The 21916-nt window shown below is 34.9% G+C and overlaps 1 protein-coding gene across 1 annotated transcript in view; it reads left to right on the plus strand.

Annotated features, from left to right (window-relative positions):
* The window catches only part of LOC148945645 (uncharacterized), a 431669-nt gene that overhangs the window by 395062 nt on the left and 14691 nt on the right, over positions 1-21916 (plus strand). Inside the window, exon 3 of the mRNA XM_089097755.1 lies at positions 19462-19544. Within this exon, the coding sequence (XP_088953881.1) occupies positions 19462-19544 (83 nt within the window). The remainder of the gene's footprint in view (positions 1-19461; positions 19545-21916) is intronic.

The following is a 21916-nucleotide window of genomic DNA, read 5'->3' on the forward strand; positions in this document are numbered from 1 at the left end:
TAGAATTTTGTCATAATTTCTTGAATGAAATGTCTTTTTTGTATCCAAGAGGTGAAATCAATAAAGAGTTTGTTACTTACTTTCCTTTTTTATAATTTCTTGAATTAAATTTCTACATCGTATATCTAAGTCGTGAAAACAATAAAGAGTTTGTTACTTACTTGGAATTTTCTCATAATTTCTTGAATGAAATGTCTTTTTGTTTATCCAGCAGGTGAATTCAAAAAAATATTTCTACTTACTTACAATTTTCTCATAATTTCTTTAATGAAATTTCTGCATTGTGTATCCACGAGGTATATTCAAGAAAGAGTTTGTTACTTGCTTACAATTTTTTGGTAATTTCTTAAATGAAATATCTGTATGGTGCATTCAGGAGGAGGATTCAGGAAACTCCTTTTTTTATAATTTCTTGAATTAAATTTCTACATCGTATATCTAAGTCGTGAAAACAATAAAGAGTTTGTTACTTACTTGGAATTTTCTCATAATTTCTTGAACGAAATGAGTTTTTGTTTATCCAGCAGGTGAATTCCAAAAACAATGTTGTACTTACTTAAAATTTTCTCATAATTTATTTAAGGAAATTTCTGATTTATGTATCCAGGAGGTGTATTTAAGAAAAAGTTTGTTACTTGCTTACAATTTTTTCGTAATTTCTTAAATGAAATATCTGTATTGTGGATTCAGGAGGAGGATTCAGGAAACAGTTTGTTACTTACTTAGAATTTTTTCATAATTTCTTGAATGAAATGTCTTTTTTATTTATCCAGTAGGCGAATACAAGAAAGAATTTGCTACTTACTTACAATTTTTGATAATTTCTTAAATGAAGTTTTTGCATTGTGCATCCAAGAGGTGACTTCAGGAAAGAGTTTGTTACTTGCTCACAATTTTTTCATAATTTATTGAATGAAATTTCCGTATTGTGTATCCAAGAGTTGACTTTAAGAAAGAAATTGTTACTTACTGAGAATTTTTTCATAATTTCTTGAATTAAATTTATACATAGTGTATCTAAGTCGTGAAAACAATAATGAGTTTGTTACTTACTTGGAATTTTGTCATAATTTCTTGAACGAAATGTCTTTTTGTTTATCCAGCAGGTGAATTCAAGAAAGAATTTGCTACTTACTTACAATTTTTTCATAATTCCTTTAATGAAATTTCTGCATAGTGTATCCACGAGGTGACTTCATGAAAGAGTTTTTTACTGGCTCACAATTTTTTTTCATAATTTCTTAAATGAAATTTCTGCATTGTGTATCCATGAGGTAACTTCAAGAAACAGTTTGTTACTTACTTAGAATTTTGTCTTAATTTCTTGAATGAAATGTCTTTTTTATTTAACCAGGTGGTAAATTCAAGAAAGAATTTTCTACTTACTTAAAATTTTTTGATAATTTCTTTAATGAAATTTCTGCATTGTGTATCCATGAGGTAACCTCAAAAAAGAGTTTGTTGCTTACTTAGAATTTTGTCATAATTTCTTGAATGAAATTGAACGAAATGTTTTTTTGTTTATCCATCAGGTGAATTCAAGAAAGAATTTGCTAATTACTTACAATTTTTTCATAATTTCTTTAATGAAATTTCTGCATTGTGTGTCGACGAGATGACTTCATGAAAGAGTTTGTTACTTGCTTACAATTTTTTTTCATAATTTCTTAAATGAAATTTCTGCATTGTGTATCCATGAGGTAACTTCAAGAAAGAGTTTGTTACTTACTTAGAATTTTGTCATAATTTCTTGAATGAAATGTCTTTTTTATTTACCCAAGAGGTGAATTCAAGAAAGAATTTGCTACTTAATTACAATTTTTGATAATTTCTCAAATGAAATTTCTGCATTGTGTATCCAAGAGGTAACTTCAAGAAAGAGTTTGTTACTTACTTTGAATTTTGTCTTAATTTCTTGAACGAAATGTCTTTTTGTTTCTCCAGCAGGTGAATTCAAGAAAGAATTTCCTACTTACTTACAATTTTTTCCTAGTTTCTTTAATAAAATTTCTGTATTGTGTATCCAAGAGGTGACTTCAAGAAAGAACTTGTTACTTACTTACTTACAATTTTTTCATAGTTTCTTAAATGAAGTTTCTGCATTGTGTATCCAGGAGGTGACTTCAGGAAAGAGTTTGTTACTTGCTTATAATTTTTTTAATAATTTATTAAATGAAATTTCTGAATTGTGTATCCAAGAGGTAACTTCAATAAAGAGTTTATTACTTACTTAGAATTTTGTCATAATTTCTTGAACGAAATGTCTTTTTGTTTATCCAGGAGGTGAATTCAAGAAAGAACCATGAAATACTAAAGTTAACATCTCAAGTAATAAACTCCAGGAAACAAACATACACGAACATCTAAGAAACCTAGGTCTGAAAACCCTAAACTGCTAATTAACTATTCTAATTCATGATTTCAGGCACGTAAAACCACAAAATACTAACGTTAACTTCTCAAATAATAAACCCCAGGAGTCAAACACACACGAAAAGCTTAAAAACCTAGGTCTGAAAACCCTTAACAGGTAATTAAATATTCTAATTCATGATTTCAGGCACTTAAAACAATAAAATACTAAAGTTAACTTCTCAAATAATAACACAAAAACTTCATTTTTAATGAGCACTAAGTAAATAAAAACCACACGGAATCAAGAAACTGAGTATCTCAAACCCCTTAAAGCTATTTTAAAAGATACAAAAACTACTTATTTAACACAAAAATTTCGTTTTTAATGAGCACAAATTAGATAAAAACCAAACGGAATCAGGCAACCGAGTCTCTCGAGCCCCGTAAAACTCTTTTAAAAGATACAAGAACTACTTATTTAACATAATAATTTTGTTTTTAATGGGCACTAAGTAAAGAAAAAACACACGGACTCAGCCACCAGAGTGTCTCAAACACCGTAAAGCTCTTTTAAAATATACAAGAAATAATGATTTACCAAAGAATTTTGTTTTTAATTTTCACCATTTAGATAAAAACCACACGTACTAAATCACCTGTGTATATAAACATAAAGAACTCAATTCTTAAATATACACGCTATAATTTATCATAAATCACACCTCGATTTGAATGTGACCTAAGCTGAGAAAAACTACACGGAAACGATAACCTCACTGTCTAACACCACTTACGAACATTTTAAAGTATTCAAAAAACTACTAATAAAAAACCATATCTACGTTTTTAATGGGAATCAAGTAAATAAAAACCACACGGAATCAGACAACCGAGTCTCTCAAACCCCGTAAAGCTCTTTTAAAAGATACAAAAACTACTTAACTTCTCAAATAATAAACTCCAGGAAACAAACACCAACGAAAATCTAAAAAACCTAGGTCTGAAAACCCTAAACTGCTAATTAACTATTCTTATTCATGATTTCAGGTACGTAAAACCACAAAATACTAAAGTTAACTTCTCAAATAATAAACCCCAGGAGTCAAACACACACGAAAATCTAAAAAACCTAGGTCTGAAAACCCTAAACAGGTAATTAAATATTCTAATTCATGATTTCAGGCACGTAAAACCATAAAATACTAAAGTTAACTTCTCAAATAAGAACACAAAAACTTCGTTTTTAATGAGCACTAAGTAAAGAAAAACCACACGGAATCAAGCAACTGCGTCTCTCAAACCCCTTAAACCTATTTTAAAAGATAAAAAAAACTACTTATCTAACACAAAAACTTCGTTTTTAATGAACACTAAGTAAAGAAAACCACACGGAATCAGGCAACTGAGTCTCTCAAACCCCTTAAAGATCTTTTAAAAGATACAAAAACTACTTATAGAGCCCAAAAAGTTTGTTTTTACTGTTCAAAAATTAAATAAAAATCAAGCGTGATCAGGCAGCAGTGTCTCTAACGCTCGTTAGACCTCTTTTTAAAGATATAAGAACCTATAGTTTAAAATATAAAATTCGTTTTTAATGAGCACAAAGAAAAGGTCAACAAAACAGACTCAGTCAACAGTGTGTCTCAAACCCCTTAAAGATATTTTAAAATATAAAATAACTACTTATTTAACAAAAAATTTTGTTTTTAATGGGCACCAAGTAAAGAAAAACCACACGGAATCAAGCAACTGAGTCTCTCAAACCCCTTAAAGCTATTTTAAAAGATACAAAAACTACTTATTTAAAACAAAAACTTCGTTTTTAATGAGCACTAAGTCAAGAAAAACCACACGGAATCAGGCAACTGAGTCTCTCAAACCCCATAAATCTCTTTTAAAATATACAAAAAACTACTTATTTAACACAAACATTTCGTTTTTAATGGGCACCAAGTAAAGAAAAACCACACGGAATCAGACAACCGAGTCTCTCAAACCCCGTAAAGCTCTTTTAAAAGATACAAGAACTACTTAACTTCTCAAATAATAAACTCCAGGAAACAAACACCCAAGAAAATCTAAAAAACCTAGGTCTGAAAACCCTAAACTGCTAATTAACTATTCTTATTCATGATTTCAGGTACGTAAAACCACAAAATACTAAAGTTAACTTCTCAAATAATAAACCCCAGGAGTCAAACACACACGAAAATCTAAAAAACCTAGGTCTGAAAACCCTAAACAGGTAATTAAATATTCTAATTCATGATTTCAGGCACGTAAAACCATAAAATACTAAAGTTAACTTCTCAAATAAGAACACAAAAACTTCGTTTTTAATGAGCACTAAGTAAAGAAAAACCACACGGAATCAAGCAACTGAGTCTCTCAAACCCCTTAAAGCTATTTTAAAAGATACAAAAAACTACTTATTTAACACAAAAACTTCGTTTTTAATGAGAACAAAGTAAATAAAAACCACGCGGAATCAGGCAACTGAGTCTCTCAAACCCCTTAAAGCTCTTTTAAAAGATTCAAAAAACTACTTATTTAACACAAAAATTTCGTTTTTAATGGGCACCAAGTAAAGAAAAACCACACGTAATCAGACAACCGAGTCTCTCGAACCACGTAAAGCTCTTTTAAAAGATACAAGAACTACTTATTTAACACAAAAATTTCATTTTTAATGAGCACTAAGTAAAGAAAAACCAAACGGACTCAGGCAACAGAGTGTCTCAAACCCCGTAAAGCTCTTTTAAAAGATACAAGAACTACTTATTTAACACAAAATTGTGTTTTTAATGGGCACCAAGTAAAGAAAAACCACACGGAATCAAGCAACTGAGTCTCTCAAACCCCTTAAAGATCTTTTAAAAGATACAAAAACTGCTAATTAAACAAAAAAACTTCATTTTTAATGAGCACTAAGTAAAGAAAAACCACACGGAATCAGGCAACTGAGTCTCTCAAACCCCTTAAAGCTCTTTTAAAAGATACAAAAAACTACTTATTTAACACAAAATTTCGTTTTTAATGGGCACCAAGTAAAGAAAAACCACACGGAATCAGACAACCGAGTCTCTCAAACCCCGTAATATTATTTTAAAAGATACAAGAACTACTTATTTACAACAAAAATTTCGTTTTTAATGAGCACTAAGTAAAGAACAACCACACGGAATCAGGCAACAGAGTCTCTCAAATCCCTCAAAGCTCTTTTAAAAGATACAAGAACTACTTATTTAACACAAAAATTTTGTTTTTAATGGGTATCAAGTAAAGAAAAACCACACGGAATCAGGCAACAGAGTCTCTCAAACCCCTTAAAGCTATTTTAAAAGATACAAGAAAGTATATTTTAAATAAACTCTTTCTTTTTTAATGAGCAATAACTAAAGAATAATGTCATAGACTCAGGCAAAACAGTATCTAACACAACGTACCGATATATCAACTTATAAAAGACCATATAATTTAAATAGCATATTTCGAATTTTTTTGGAACCAATTAACGAAAAACCAACTGGACGCGTTCACAATAGTCTCTCAAACCCCTTAGAGCTCTTTTAACACATACAAAAACTACTTATCTAACACAAAAAATTTGTTTTTAAATATCAAAAATTAAATAAAAACCACACGGAATCAGGAAACAGAGTCTCTCAAACCCCTTAAAGCTCTTTTAAAAGATACATAAACTACTTAATTAACACTAAAACATTGTTTTTCATGAGCACTAAGTAAAGAAAAACCACACGGAATCAAGCAACCGAGTCTCTCAAACCCCGTAAAGCTCTTTTAAAAGATACAAAAACTACTTATTTAACACAAAATACAGGCAAGCAAATAACATGGGAATTCCTATACACGCAAGCAAATAACTGAGTTATTTTTACGTCACAATTTTCAACTTAAAACCATTCTAATTATAGCATTCCATTTCTCATACTTTAATTACTCGTTACGCTTTCTTAACCACCGGAAGTTTAACCTACGTAAATTAAGTTATAGACAATACTGGTTTAGAAAAACTGGAATAAAATAATTGATACAGTTTAAATTGCACGCTACCTTTGAATAGGCAATGTGATTATACCCACCTAACCAGATTATACCTACCAAACCAGATTATACCTACCAGAAACCTGTTTGGTACAGGGGCGCCCTCAAAATGGAACGTATAGTATTTGTTACTGGAAGTATGCCTACATTTTTCGGGTGGGGAGGGGAAAAAAATTTTGCTGGGGGGGGGGGGGTACTTTGCATGGGAAGGATTTTCCATGGAGAGGGAATTTTCCTGGGGTTGAGATATTCAGGGGAAATTGTATACTGGGGGAATTTACCAGAATTCCTGTACGAAATTTCTTTATAGGTCTTGCTTTCTCTTTACTGACTCAATTTTTCACGTAGGGGTGTTAAGGGTAATTGTCCGGGGTAAATTTTCACCAGGATTGAATTTTTCAGAGGATACTTCCGTGGGGAGGGGGTTCTTCCGTGGAGGTGGAGCCAGATTTCCTGGCGTTATTTAAAAAACGATAAGAAATTAAATAAAAAAAGACACGTTTTTTCAACTGAAAGTAAGGAGCAATTTTAAAACTTAAGACGAACAGAAATTATTACGTACCCGAGGGGGTTGCCCCCTCTTCAACACCTCACTCTTTACGCTAAAGTTTGAATTTTTCCCCTTTTCTTTAAAAACGACTCCCAAAACACAAGGGTCGTTTAATTAGAACAATAAGTAATTTTTTTGTTTTAATTTTTTTTTTTTTTTAATGCCAGAAAACTTTAGCAAAACTTGCACTTTACTGAAAAAAATACAAATGAATGTGCAATGTCAGTTTAATACAAATATACTGATATAACATTTATTAAAAACATTATAAAAGCATAAACATTTATATTTTTTCAGTAAAGTGCAAATTATGCTCTGGCCTCGGGAAGGCATAGGGGTTTTGAGCCCTACTCATATTATTTTCTGCTCGTTTTGAGTTTGACTCGGTTATTTATTGTAATTTCTGTTCGTTATGGATTTCATTTATTTATCGATGCTGATTTGTGGTAGTTTCACGCTTGGTAAATTATTTGATTTTATTTTTGCTCATTTTTTGTTTAATGGAGTTCTTTACTTTTCTTTGAAAAACTTATTTGTGGAAAAAGTTTTTTAAATTAATTTCTCTTCGTTTTATATTGACATAGTCTTTTCAGGGAAAAAGAAAATAATATTTTAAATCTGTTCGTTTTTTTTTAAGATTTTATAGTTTGGCCTGCTATTTGTATGCTGGGAAAAAATTTTCATCAATTTTTAACTACATACACCCTTTTAAAAATCCGGACACAAATAGTAATGTTTGATTTAGTTTCATATCTCCTCTAGATGACATGAAATGGAAAAGTTGATACCATTCGAAAAAAAATCTGTTTACTTTCTTTGAAAGCTTGGATACACTTACACTATTTTGATTTGGTTAAATTTTAAGAGCAGAAGCAGCCCCAAAAGTTTGAACATAATACCCCCAGTTGTTCTTAGGATACTGCTGAGATGCCTTATTGGGCTTTAGCATTAACACAGTGCATTTTGATTTAATCTTAAGGCAAAATTTAGTTCTTAAACATAATAGGAAAATGAGAGGGTGGGCGTGGGAGGGGGATTAGTGGCCCTCCAATCACTTTCGACTATTGAAAAGGGCATCTGCCCTTTCTGTTTTCAATCGAATGAGCCCTTTTCGAAGTTCCTACGACAACTCCTTCGATACGAAATGCCCTGGTCTAAACAACAACAACAACAAAATAGTACATTAAACCCACATCAATCGTTACTACAAAAATTTAAAGACTTCCAATCATTTCCGACTTTTATAAAGGGCACTAAGCCTTTTGATTGCCGATCGAATGAGCCCTTTCTGAGTTTCTACGAAAACACTTTCTAAAAACACCTCATATGCCCCCAGGGCATAAATTACAACCCTTACCCTAAGGGCTGTTAGGGTGGTTGTCATCCTCTAAGACCTAATTCCCAGAACTTTCCACAACGTTAAACAAAATGGCTATCTCAAAATTTTGATTGGATGTCTTCGGGGAAAAGGTGGAAGTGAGAAGGGCGTTAGTCGCTCCCCAATAACTCAACTATTAAAAACGGCACTAGCCCTTTCAATTTCCAATCAAATGAGCCCTTTTGTAGTTTCTACGACAACGCTTTCAATAAAAACCTTATATGCCCCAGGGCATAACTTACAACCCTTGCCTTCAGAGCAGCGGGGGGTGTCATCCTCAAAGATCTAATATCCAGAACTTTCTACTACGTTGAACAAAATGGCTCTCAGAAAATTTTTATTGTATGTATTTGGGGGAATGGTTGGAGAAAGAGCGGGTTAGTTACCCTCCAATCCCTTTTGACTATTAAAAAGGGTACTAGCCCTCTCAATATCCAATTGAATGAGCCCTTTTTGAAGTTTTTACGAAAACTCTATTTATAAAAACCTTATATGCCCTCAGGGCATAACTTACAACCTTTGCCCTGGGGGCTCTGGGAGGTTTGTCATTCTTAAATACATAATTTTTAGAACTTTCAACTACGTTGAACAAAATAGCTATCTATAAACTTTGATTGAATTTTCTCGGGGAAATGGTGGGCGTGAGAGGGGGGTTAATTACTCTCCACTCACTTTCGTTCATTAAATTAAAAAGGCAATTTCAATTTCCAATCAAATGAGCCGTTTTTGAAATTTATACAAAAACTTTCTATATAAACCTTATATTCCCCCAGGGCATAACTTAGAACCCTTGCACTGAGGGCTCTGAGGGGGTTATCATCCTAAAAGACCTAATTTCCAGAACTTTCAACTACGTTGAACAAAATAGATATCTGAAAATTTTGATTGGATGTGTTTGGGAAAATGGTGGGCATGAGAGGGGCGTTAGTCGCTCTCCAATCACTTTCAACTATCAAAAACGGCACTAGCCCTTTGAATTTCCAATTGAATGAGCCCTTTTGAAGTTTTCTACGACAACTCTTTCAATAAAAACCTTATATGCCCCCAGGGCATAACCTTAAACCCTTGCCCTGAGGGCTTTTTTCCTTAAAGACCTAATTTCCAAAACTTTCAACTACGTTGAATAAAATGGCTATCTAAAAATTTTGATTAGATGTGTTTGAGGAAAAGGTGGGTATGAGAGGGGGGTTAGTTGCCCTTAAATCACTTTCGACTATTAAAAGGGCACTAGCCCTTTGAATTTCCAATCGAATGAGCCCTTTTTCAAGTTTCTACTACAAATATTTCAATAAAAACCTTAGATGCCCCCAGGGCATAACTTATAACCCTTATCCTGAAGACTGCGGGGGGAGTGTCTTAATCAAAGGTATAATTTCCTGAACTTTAAACTGAATGGAAAAAAATTTATATATAAAATTTTTTATTGGATGTGTTTGGGGAAATGGTGGGCGTGGAAGGGGTGTTAGTTGCCCTCCAAGCCCTTTCGAATATTGAAAAGGGCACTATCCATTTCAATTTCGAATCGAATGAGCCCTTTTTGAAGTTTCTACGACAACGCGTTCTATAAAAACCTTATATACAAAAAAAAAAAAAAAAAAAAAAAAAATTATATACCCCCAGGGCATAAATTACAACCCTTGCCCTGAGGTCTGTGGGGGGTTGTCTTCCTCAAAAACCTAATTTCCAGAACCTAAAACTACGTTGATCAAAATGGCTATCACAACATTTTGATTGGATTTATTTGGGGAAAAGCTATGCGTAAGAAGGGGGTTAGTTGCCCTACAATCACTTTCAACTATTAAAAAGGGCATTAGTACTTTGAATTTAAAATCGAATGAGCCTTTTTTGAAGTTTCTGCGACAACGCCTTCTATAACAACCTTATATGCCCCCATAAATTACAACCCTTGCCCTGAAGGTGGTGGGGGAGTGTACTCCTCAGAAACATAATTTCGATCTGGAAATCAACTACGCTGAACGAAATGGCTATCTAAAAATTTTGATTGGATGTGTTTTGGGAAATGTTGGGCGTGGAAGGAGTGTTAGTTGCCTTCCAATCTCTTTCGACTATTAAAAAGGGCACAAGCCACTACGAAGTGCCCTGCTCTAAAGGAAAAAAACAATAAATAATACATTGTGCAAACATCGTTCTTATATTCCCCCAGGGCACAACTTAAAACCCTTGACCTGAGGGTTGTGGGGGAGTTTCCTCCTCAAAAACATATTTTTTATCTGGAAATCAACTACGCTGAACATAATGGCTATCTCAAAATTTTGATTGGGTGTATTTGAGGGAATGATGGGCGTGGGGGGAGCTAGATGCCCTCCAATTACTCTTAACTATTAACAATAGCACAAGCCACTCCAGTTTCCAATCGAATGAGCCCTTTTTGAAGTTTATACGACAACTCGTTCGATACGAAGTGCCCTGGTCTAAGACCACGAAAAAAAAAAAAAATAATACATTGTGCCAACATCGTTCATTACTTACGCTGTCTATGATATCCTCCCGGCCACATACTGTTAGCCATTCTGTTGCCCTGGAAAATGAAACGTAAAATTTAGTGGCTGAAATCTTTGAAATATATCGCTAAAAATGTATTATTTCTTGTAGTTCCCCTTTAGAAAAAGTTTTAGAAATATTTTAGAAATCTTGCCGTAAAAGGTCTAAGATTATACAGACTCAGCAGTAAGAAATTCCATTTTATTTATTTTCTATTAAATAAACTGGAAGAACATTCTATAACAGGAGCTTTTCTCGCGTATGGCCCCGTAAAATTTTGGATCGGCCACTAAAATGTATGATGTTCTTCAATTTTCCGAAAACTCACCAAGAATTTCACGAAAAACGCTTCTTAGCAGACGTTTGGTATTTTCTTGGAAATGGCTATTCCACCAGTTATAAGAAGAAAAACAAAAACCCTATGTCAAATTTTGAATGACATTTTTATGGCCCTAAAAAAAGAGCGTAAATGAAGAAAAATTAAATGAAAATTAAAGGAAAATCAAATTAAAAGGAAAATAAAATTATAAGGAAAATCAAATTAAATGGGTATTAAAGAGAACAAACAATAAGAAAAGTTTTTGACGCTCCATGGCGCTATATTACTATCTAAAACCACATATTATTGTGAAACCTAAAAGATAATCTGGTAAAACATTTTGCGGCAAATTTCAAATAGTCCCGCCACTTCGTGGATCCCCCTCCACTATGAAGTTCCGGTTATTTCCCTGCTGCAGTATTGATTAGAAGTTAGCACTAGAAATGTCCGTATTTTCACAAATTTAATCACTTTCTCCCCTTTTAGAAAGCCTGCATAAGCCAATCAGTTCAGTCATATCTGTGAGATGGGACAATAGCGAACCACTTCGCCGGTTCAACACAATTTCTTTCTGCTTTCGCAATTAGGCTACGAATAATCCAAACATGCACCATTATTCAATGACTGACAAATATACACTGGACTAGTGTTGGGCGATATTCAATATCGATATTGATATATCGATATATCAGAGCAAATATCGATATCGAATATCGAAACGAAAATATCGATATCGAAAACGATATTTGAACATATTTAACTATTTTCGGCCTTTTCTGCAACCGGTAAACGTCCTGCAGAAAAGATCCAACATAGAAAATTGTTTGGGAAATGGGCGAGAAGAAGAACAATGACGTATTTAATCCATTGACTCATACATGCTGATACACAACATACTTACCTGTATCCATAAGTTGGCATAGCCTGTTCTCGAACTCAAAATATGTTTAATCAGAAGGACTTCCAAATGTTGCTGAGAACCTCCAAAAATCCTTGGCTGTATTAATACCTTCTAAGCTGATAGACCTTGCTCATATAAAAGAGAGTTGGCTTTCTATGCTGAATCCAAATATATAGAATTCATTCAGTTTAGTGTTCCCATCAAAAGATACGAGCCTGAGAAAATTTTCGTGATTTTTGGGAAAGGGGAGAAACCCCAAAAAGTCAAAGAATCTTAAAGAAAAGCGTACCATCAGATTCAGCATATCATGGAACCCAACTTGTAGATTTTAACCTCCCGTCAGCGTAAATTTAGAATTTTGTATTTTTTGTCAGAATAAAAATCACGGATGCATTTTTATATATTCCTCTTTCTTTTGCCAGCGTGATCGCATCAATTCAAAGGCCCAAGAATGTTGGGAAAGTGCTAGTTCTAAAGAAAATAACAGTTCTAGCTCCCTGTTTAAGTGACCCGAGATATTGGAGAGCCAATAGCCCCCCTCCCAAGGCCGTTTTCCCTGAAAACACCCGATCCCAATTTTGAGATATTCATTTTGTTCACCATAGTTCAAAGATCGAAAAAATGTTCCACCATAGATAACCTGACTCCCTGCAACCTGAGGAAAGGGCTCTAAGTTATGAATTTGCCTATTGTTTTCGTATAGCATTTTTTATTTGTAAGTAAACAGGCCTTTTTAGGGGAGGGGAATTTTCTGTGGGGGGATTTTCCACAGGTAGAATTTCCCATGGGCAGGGAAGTTTCCGGGGCTGAACTAACAAGGGGGAATTTTACAACGGAGAATTTGTCATAACTCCTATACGAAATTCGTCATAATGTTTCTCTGCCGATTCAATTTCTGATGTACAGATGTTCCGAGGAAATTGTCATGATCCCCCCATAGTACCCGGGGGAAGGGCTATAAGTTATGAATTTTGTTTGTTGTTTACATATAGTTTCTGTTATTTGGAAGTAAACAGACGTTTTTAGGGTGGGAAATTTTGCGCAAGGGGATTTTGCACGGGAGAATTTTCCATGGGCAGGGAAGTTTCCGAAGATGAACTTATAAGGAGAAATATTACACGGGAGAATTTGCCAGAACTCTTATATCAAATTTATTTTACCTTCTCTTTGCCGATTCAATTGAACATCTAGAGATGTTCCGGGGATATTATCCGGGGTAAATTTTCAGAGAGGTTAAAATTGCCTGGAAGATTTTTTTGTGGGAGGGAGGGAGTTCCCAAGGGGGAATTTTTCCATGGGAAAGTTTTCAGTGGGAGCAAGTCTTCGTGGTGAAATTTTCCGCAGAAGATAGTCCCTAAATGGGAATTTTTTACTGGAGAAATTCTTCATCAGAGGATTTTCCGTGGATGAAACTTTCCATTCAAAGGAAGGGGATTCATTGAAAAATCACCTGCTGAATGAGTTTTACGGCATGTTTTGAAAAAGATCAAAAATTAAATGAAAGACAAGTCTTTTTTTTCAAATGGAAATAGGCGTAAGAGAAATTTCTAGGCGAAAATGTCCACAAGAAAATATCTGGGTGGAATTTTCAGCAGGGACGGATTTGTAGTGATGATTTCCTGGTATTAAATGAAAACAACCAAAAATTAAATAAAATTTTTTTTTTTTTAACGGAAACTAGGGAGACATATTGAAACTTGAAACAAAAAGAAACCCTACCGTATGAGAGGGGAGTTACCCCCTCCTTTAAAGAGTTCCAATTATTTAAAAACAACTCCTGAAACACAAGGGCTATTTAATTAGAATAAGAAGCTTGTTTTAAAAATGCTAGAAAAAACGTATATGAAGGGTATCCCTCTCATATACGGAATAATTTCTGTTCGTTTTAAGTTTTAATGCTGAACCTTACTTTCAGTTGAAAAAACCTGTTTCCTTTTTTTTTATTTAATCACTGAAAGGTAGAACAAATGCTCAGGGAAAAAACATTGACATGTTGCTGAGTTTGAATAGCCAGAAGTAGTCAGTAGATCATCTTTCTTTACCCTGAGCCCGAGTAATTTCAAGTCTAGATTTCTATGATATTCACTCTTGTAATCGAAGTTTGTTTTTATTGCTTGATTTTCTATCATTCAAAGTTTAAAAAAATTGTGCAAAATACACTTTTATTATAATTGTTGGTATTTTTCTATCAGCCAGTACACATTCGAGAATTTGGATCTACAGGTATGGGGTAGAAACAACCGCTATGCTTGGGAAATAGATAGGATATAATAATAATAATAATATAATAATATATATTGAATCTATAATATGCGTACCATTCAGAATCAGGGATAGAAGATGCGGATAAAGACTCATCGCTTTTAGAGGACAGAAAACGCCAAAGGAGAGAAGGATTAATTTTGGCCCGTGTAGATCCGATATTAATCATCTTTTTTCATATGTAAAAAAAAATCATCATATAAAATCATCAATCATATATATAATTTGGGCTGTATATTTGCACACTAGGGGGATGGTGGGGTGGGGGTTAAGTATAGCGGGGCTGCATGCAATAAGTAACCTAACCTAAATAAACCAAAATACCAACTAAATATTTATTCAAACATAGCTACAATGTAGTTTTCCACTGAATCGAAGCTAATTGTAACCGTATACAAACAGCAATAAACCGGTTGTTGTATGATTTTATAGATTCAGATTCTCGAGTGTGTAGTGGCTAACAGATAAGTACCCAATTTTTTTTTAACTTTGGCAAAGCCAAGAGTTAATCTGAATAAAAACTGATCAGAAATATCGAAATCGATTATCGAATATCGAAAGTAAAAATATCGATATTCCGATATATCGTTTGACCAAATTATTGCCCAACACTACACTGGACCGCTGATGGCAGATTAAATGTGAGGAGCTGTTTGTACGCGCGGAGAATCTAGTAGCCAAAAATGACGAAGCAATTATCTTACTGTTATATTATTTATATCTGCAGTGGAAAAGACAAATTAAAATGACGCGGGTATTTCGCGGGTATTTCGCGGGTATAAAACAAGACATCTCCAACACTAAGAAACAAAAATAAAATCTAAAATAACCTAAAATTAGTTTAATCTAAGACCAAGAAATAAAAAAAAGAAAAAACAATATCTAAATGTACAATTGTTGCTAATATTATTGAGCACCGCAGAAGCTAAATAGAATTGCTTCAGTGAGAACGCTGAAGCGACTGGATAAAAATAAAAGAAAATGAATATGCAAAGGACTATGCAACCTAGGGTCATTTTTTTACCTAGGGTCAGGGCACTTTTAGACTTTTCTCGTATTATCTGTATAATTTTTCATGCAGAATCCAAATGTAGGGAAATCTACAGTGATGATCACTTTAAATTTGGCCTGCACCACCATGATGGGGAGCCAGCACACATGAGTGCCCATAAGCTGAATTCCCTGGGGGGCTTGCCTGGTTTAATTGGCACTTTTGATCCCATATAATAAAAAATCTTGAAACAAAAATATAAAAATAAGGCAGCATCATTCAGCCAGGCGGGGAATGGCGCCCCTCCCCCCCCCCCCCCCTCCTCTCTTATGGGTGCCCATGCCAGCACACCTTAAATCTAAAGCCGTTAACCCCCCTCAAGAGTAATGAACATACATAAAAACGATTCCGTATCTGTCACTTTTTTTTCGTTCGGCGAAGCTGCCGTCAGTTGTTTTTTCTCACCTGTTTGGAAGTTCTCTCATTGTTCTTTCTTCTTTTGTTTTCATTCATATGTCTAGACAGTATGGCCTAAGAGCCATTGTAAGTGACAATCCCCTAATAATCAACCCAAACAGCCCCGAGAGAATCTTCGTAATATGCACGGAATATGGACACGCGAGATGCGAAATCATTACCCAATCCTCTTAAAAATTAGGTAGCTCCCTAAAAGGTCTGAACTGCATATAATACATTACGTATATGTGTTACCGTGAAAGACCGAAATTGGAGAATGTCGACATTGAGTGGTGAATGTCCAAAATTTCTTTTTTTCTCCTTGGATTTAGTCAGTTTTATGCAGGGTTCGTTTGAAGGTGAAAGGTTAGGTTAGGTTTTTAACCCGTTTCTGATATTTATAACCTAATTTAACCTAACCCAAACTAACCTACCTTTAACTTTTACCATCAAACCTTGCATAAGACTGACAAAGCTGACTGAATCATTTCGGACATTCACCGATGAATGTCGACATTTACCAGATTTCGGTCATTTACCGTAACATCTGCATGTCATATGATATTTGAAAACTAAACTTTGTTTACAGGTATTTAAAAATTGCAGGAGCTTCAACAGGGGGGGGGGAGATTTACACTCCACTAGATTTTAAAAAATACCGTTTATGGGGAGATTTTTATTGGAAAGTTTTTTTTTCTATTTGTATTGAAAAATTGAAAAAAATTACTCCCCATCATTTATATTTTGAAAAGTTCATTCGATCCCCCCCCCCCCCCTACATTTTCGTGAATTGATGCCACTGATTAGTTCGTTTTATGAAGATAACATTTTATCACGTTTAATATTAATTGTTGAAAATATAAGTTCCTTCAAAACAAAAGCGACTTGTTTTTACCAGAAGTTGAACAAGTCCTAGAAATTGGCAAAGCACTCTACTGTCTTTGGCACTGAAAAAACTATATGCTTTCTCTTGCCGTATTATTTTTTTTTTATCCTAATTAGTACAGGAATGCATATATAATTATTCTTTTTGGGGAAGAGGGCACAATTGTAAAAGCAGAAGACGAATTGTAAAAAAGGGTTAAAGGGTATTGAATATTCAAGAATCAAAAACCGTAGGTATTTCAAAATTTTAGAAATATACAGGTTGGCGTAGCCTCCTTTGCCCCCTCTGTATATGCCTATCTTATTTAGTAGTAGGTGATGGTTGTGACGCTAATTGTAAATACATTTGACCTTACTCTCTCTCTGCTTTCAGAATTTTTCAGGTAAGGAGAGGGTAATTCTAAGCGAGAGATAGAGTATTCTAAGATTAAGAAATTTGTTATGATTTTAACTGTTAAAATTTCTCTATGCCAATATATTTGTTGCTCTCTAAAAATTCAGATTCTATTGTCGCTTTTTTGGCAAACAATAGACGATGGTAATTAAATATTCCGAACTTCCTAACGAAAAAGCAAGGGGGCATCGATTTTCAGAAATTGTAGCGATAAAAAGATTGATATTTGTGGTGATAGAAATTTATCCGATAGCGCCACGTATATCGCTGGAGATTGTGTAAACTAGGCTAGCGCCGCTCTCAATTAATGGGGGAAAATTGAATATGTAGACATATAAATGTGGCCTCTTTTTCCTTGAGCTATCTGAGAATCAGATTCCTTTGGGAGCGTTTACCCTGGAGACAAGCGAACTAATTATCTATTATTGGGATAGACGCAGACATATAAATGAAATAAACACAGATAAAAAGGCAATAGATTTATTGACTTACATATTTAGGTGTACAGCAATGGGTCACTTCAAATGACAATAATGGTGACCAAGATGAAAGAGTTTAAGACTTCTATCAGAATGGTCCTGCTTCAACTTTACGAATTCTTCCAAATCTGATTTACGAATAATAACAAAAAGCACATCTACCCCACTATCAAAACATAGCTTTTCAGTCCTGCGCCATGAGGACTGGCTCACCATTGGCCCAAGAGGACCAAGGATGTAAATCTTTCGTCCAATAATTCCTTTTAGATATTTCTGATGATTCAAGCGTTCACACTGTTTTTGCCATTTAAACTTCCTTAGAAATATCGTACGTAGCATATTTTTTATTTCTCACTCTCTTAGCGAAATCTTAAGCCTGGATAGTGCTGTTCTTTGTCTGGGTTGACTGCACCTTTTCTCTTTGCTGATTAAGGACTTCATTTTTGAAACTAGGTTTAACTTAATTATAGAAAATCGGAATTATCTTTAGAAAGAAGGAACTTTATTTTGTTATTTTAAATACATCGCATCTCATGGTACTCATGGTACTCATGGTACATACAGCTCATGGTACAAAATCACGTACATCAGGTGACGCGTGACAAAAGTGCTAAGCGGGGCGGAACTGTGCCAAGCACTGCGGGGACTGTGACATGCGTGGCAGAACTGTGCGGCACACACAGCGCTCTACGATGTACACCAGACAGCGGTAAGTGGGTGACTCCTCTGAAGAAAGAGCAGTAATAGTAGCAGTAGTAGTCTTAGTAGAGGTCTAGTCGTAGTAGTTGTATTAGTAGTTGCTATAATAGTAGTAGTCGAATGGCCATGATAAACCATTGCTCTCAGCTAACCATTGTCATGAAGTTTAGCTAGACAATGACGGTTCGAAACTTTCGATGTGAATAGAAATTTATCTCTTTAGAATTCCTCCTGTTGTCATAGTAACAAGTTGCAGTACTTTTCCGTTTGTTTTTCTTATACTATAGTAGACTTATTGATTATTTCTATCTTGTTGTGAAACTTGTCTGAAAATAGTTGAAAATCGACGCCCAAGTTGGTTCGTTTGCACATTGCTGAAATCCATGCGGAAATCCGTCCGTTTCTGTTCGAACTATGGCTAAAATAACGCTGCGTTTTAATGCAAAGATTTCAAATTATTGCAACAGCGTGACCTAGAGTAAAAGGGGTAAAAGGACTTGTTGGTAGCCATATGGTGGATATCCCCTGTAGCTATCATCAAAACATCAAGGAGGGTATTATGTTCTTACCCTCTTCTGAAAGCTGTTGAGCCATAGAAAGCCAAATGACACCGTTTTTCTTAGTTTTTTCTTATAGCCTGGGTGCGCAGGGTCATACAAGCTGGGGTAGCCTTGAACCAAAGTTACGAGATCGTGTAGTTTTTGGAAATCCATGCGCATGATTTTATTTATTTAAATACCTTACCAAGATTCCGGCATGATTTGACCAAAACGTTGCGGAAAAATAGAGATTTTTTCTAGCATGAAAACGGACGGAATTTCCGCAGGGATTGCTAAATCCGCATGAATTTCCGCTATGTGTAAACGAACCATAAGGTTGTAACCCAGGTAAATTGTAACAACGATAAATTGCAACCGGGTAGGGTATCATGCAAGGAAAATTACAAGTAGACAGGGTTACCACCCTGTCAAAAAATCACTAGATTGTAGTGATTTTTGGTTGATTTAGTGATTTTCTTCAAAATCTAGGATTTACGTGCTGATTTAGTGCTTTTTTGATCAGCAGTATGAAAATCACTAGAAATAGTGATAAATCACTAAGGGTCCAACCCTGAATACAGAGGATTGATTTTGCAAAACTGCAAATATTAAAAATTAAGCCCCTCAAAACGAAGTCTGCGGAAATTCCTACTTAATCTTTCATTTTTTAAACCTTTTTTTTTTAGATGGAACGGAGTACACAATTGAAGTGATTCTTGTTCTTTTTGCGGTTGCTGCTGGCCTGTCTCTCATATTTGCTGTTAAAACAGTAAGTCCCTTTTTTTAGTTCTGCGGGGTTACCCACATAAAAATCGTGTTCACCAGATGGCGCACGCAACGCATGTTGAAACCGTGTCACAAATGGTATGGAGTGTGCCGACCATGCGAGTAAAGGCAAGGTTGATGGAAGTTTTCGTACGTTGCAGAACAAGTGGCACGCTGAGATGTACAGCTGGTTGTGAAGAGTGAGCAGCTCCATGATAGATTCAATAACCGACCTTCGGGGTGTGACTGTCAATGTGATTTCGCATCGTGTACTAAAAGAAGCGTCCCTGGAGAAAATACTAACGAGACTGTCAAAAATTAATGTGTAATGCATAATATAGACAAATAAAAAAACTGTAGAAAAATTACATGATCTAGGGGCGTAGCTAAGGTTTAATCCTTGAGGCGGGGGGCATTTGTTCGGCTTCTTTTGGCAACTTGTTGTACCTTGCTTAAAATTATGATACATGATGATAAAATTAATTCTAATCCTACTACTATTTCTACTACTAATAATAAAAAGTTACTGCAGCCCCTAGCCGTCTGAGGCCAACACAGCTGTACAAGCTCCTCTTCCACACCGATCTTCTTAGAGCTTCGCTCTTCACCTCCTCCCATGGGGTTCCAATTTCCATACGAGCTCTTCCCGCCCATTCCAGGGACGACACAGTTTTTGTTGGGCTCAAGTCGGACGGCCAAAACGAAAAATTTTTGGCAACCTATTATCCTTTATTCCTGAAACTTGTTCTAGCCATCTCATTCTCTTATTATAGCCCCGGAAATCGAAATAAGACCACATGTTTTGTAGAGCTCGTTGTTCGAATCCATTCATCACAATCCAGTACAATGCGGTGTCATTTACTTGGATATAAATTCCTCTCACGGTACCGATCCTCGAGGTTACTCCCCCCTCCCCCAGGAACGTATCAGCGAATTTTTCTTGGGGGGGGGGGGTGGTTACAATTTTAAAAAATGTATTAGAGAAAACGTCAAAAAGATGTATTTACATTCATTTTTGTAACGTTTTTCCAATCGGAAAAACATCCTCTAACCTCTCCCCCCTGGGTAGGGCCATGGGTAGGGCCATGTGGAGGGGGGGATTTTTTTTTTTAAATAACTTAGCTTTGCACTCTTTCTGGAGAATTCATTAGGGAGGATTAGCTACGAGCTTCCTGGGGGGGGGGCCTTCCTAACAACATCCAGAAAATTGTGCCTTAAATACACTTTTTTCGTTCTTTGATTTTTTTCGAGCAATAATCCTTCGATGGTCCCTCCCATAATTTAGAGTACACTCAACCAAAGATGGCTAATATCTATGCCTTCTGAATAGCTGCTTATCGCATAATGGCAACACAAAACCACTTTTGCTAAGTTTTGACAGGAGGTAGAAAATTTTATCAAGAGACTTTGCGAAGTGAATTCTGGTTGGAATATCAGAGTGAGAGCATAAATCTCACATCATTCAAACAGGATGATCAGACTTCGCCAGCCAAAAACCCATTCTTTTTCAAGTTACACTAAGCACCGAGTGAAGGCTTCTACTAGCATGACAAAATCTATATCATTGAGGTACTAATGACTTTCAAGCTGGCGAATCTCTGACTCCCACAAGATCCCCCCCCCCCAGGGATGATAGCTCAATCTTCAAGGGGGATCATATACGCTTTGGACTTATTTTATAAACAAACACCTCCTGAGCCACATTATCAATAATGTTGTTATTGAAGTAATTATGGTATTATTATTACAGTATTATTGAAGTAATTTATATTTATTTTGAATTATTTATTATATAAGCTATTGGGAGTACCACCAAAAATATTATTCAAAAGAATGGAAACACATTAAATAAAGGAAAAATAATGTAACAAATGACAACTTTCCATATCATATACACAGGGGCGTAGCACCAGCATTCTTATTGAGGGGGCAAAAAAGTTCCACAACCAGAGAGTCAAGGGGCATGGGCTATATAATAGCTTTTTTCCAATTGATTGGGGGGGCAACTGCCCCCCTTGCCTCCCCCAAACGACGCCACTGCATATACATAACCAATAGCTAATACCATATCTCAAGTTTTTTTTTTCATGACGTACGTTAAACATTTTAAAATAGCAGCAGTTAAAAAAAAATGAAATTTTACATTTCAGCTATCCTTCATTTTATTTTATTTTACATTTCATCTCATTTATTCAAGATTATTTGCTTTAATGTTCGCTGTTATACGGCTTAGAATTTCGAGAAAATGTATTGAATTGCTCCGAAAGATAAGTTTAATTAGCCGATGTATTTCGAAATAGTTTAGTAATGTTTCATACAATCTTTACCCCAAATTTATTCAAGTATGTGCCATACAGAAATGGTTGTTTTAACATT

This window comes from Artemia sp. Qi Xiang Cuo, chromosome 12 (assembly GCF_049724085.1).
Source record: "Artemia sp. Qi Xiang Cuo chromosome 12, ASM4972408v1, whole genome shotgun sequence".
NCBI lineage: Eukaryota > Metazoa > Arthropoda > Branchiopoda > Anostraca > Artemiidae > Artemia > Artemia sp. Qi Xiang Cuo.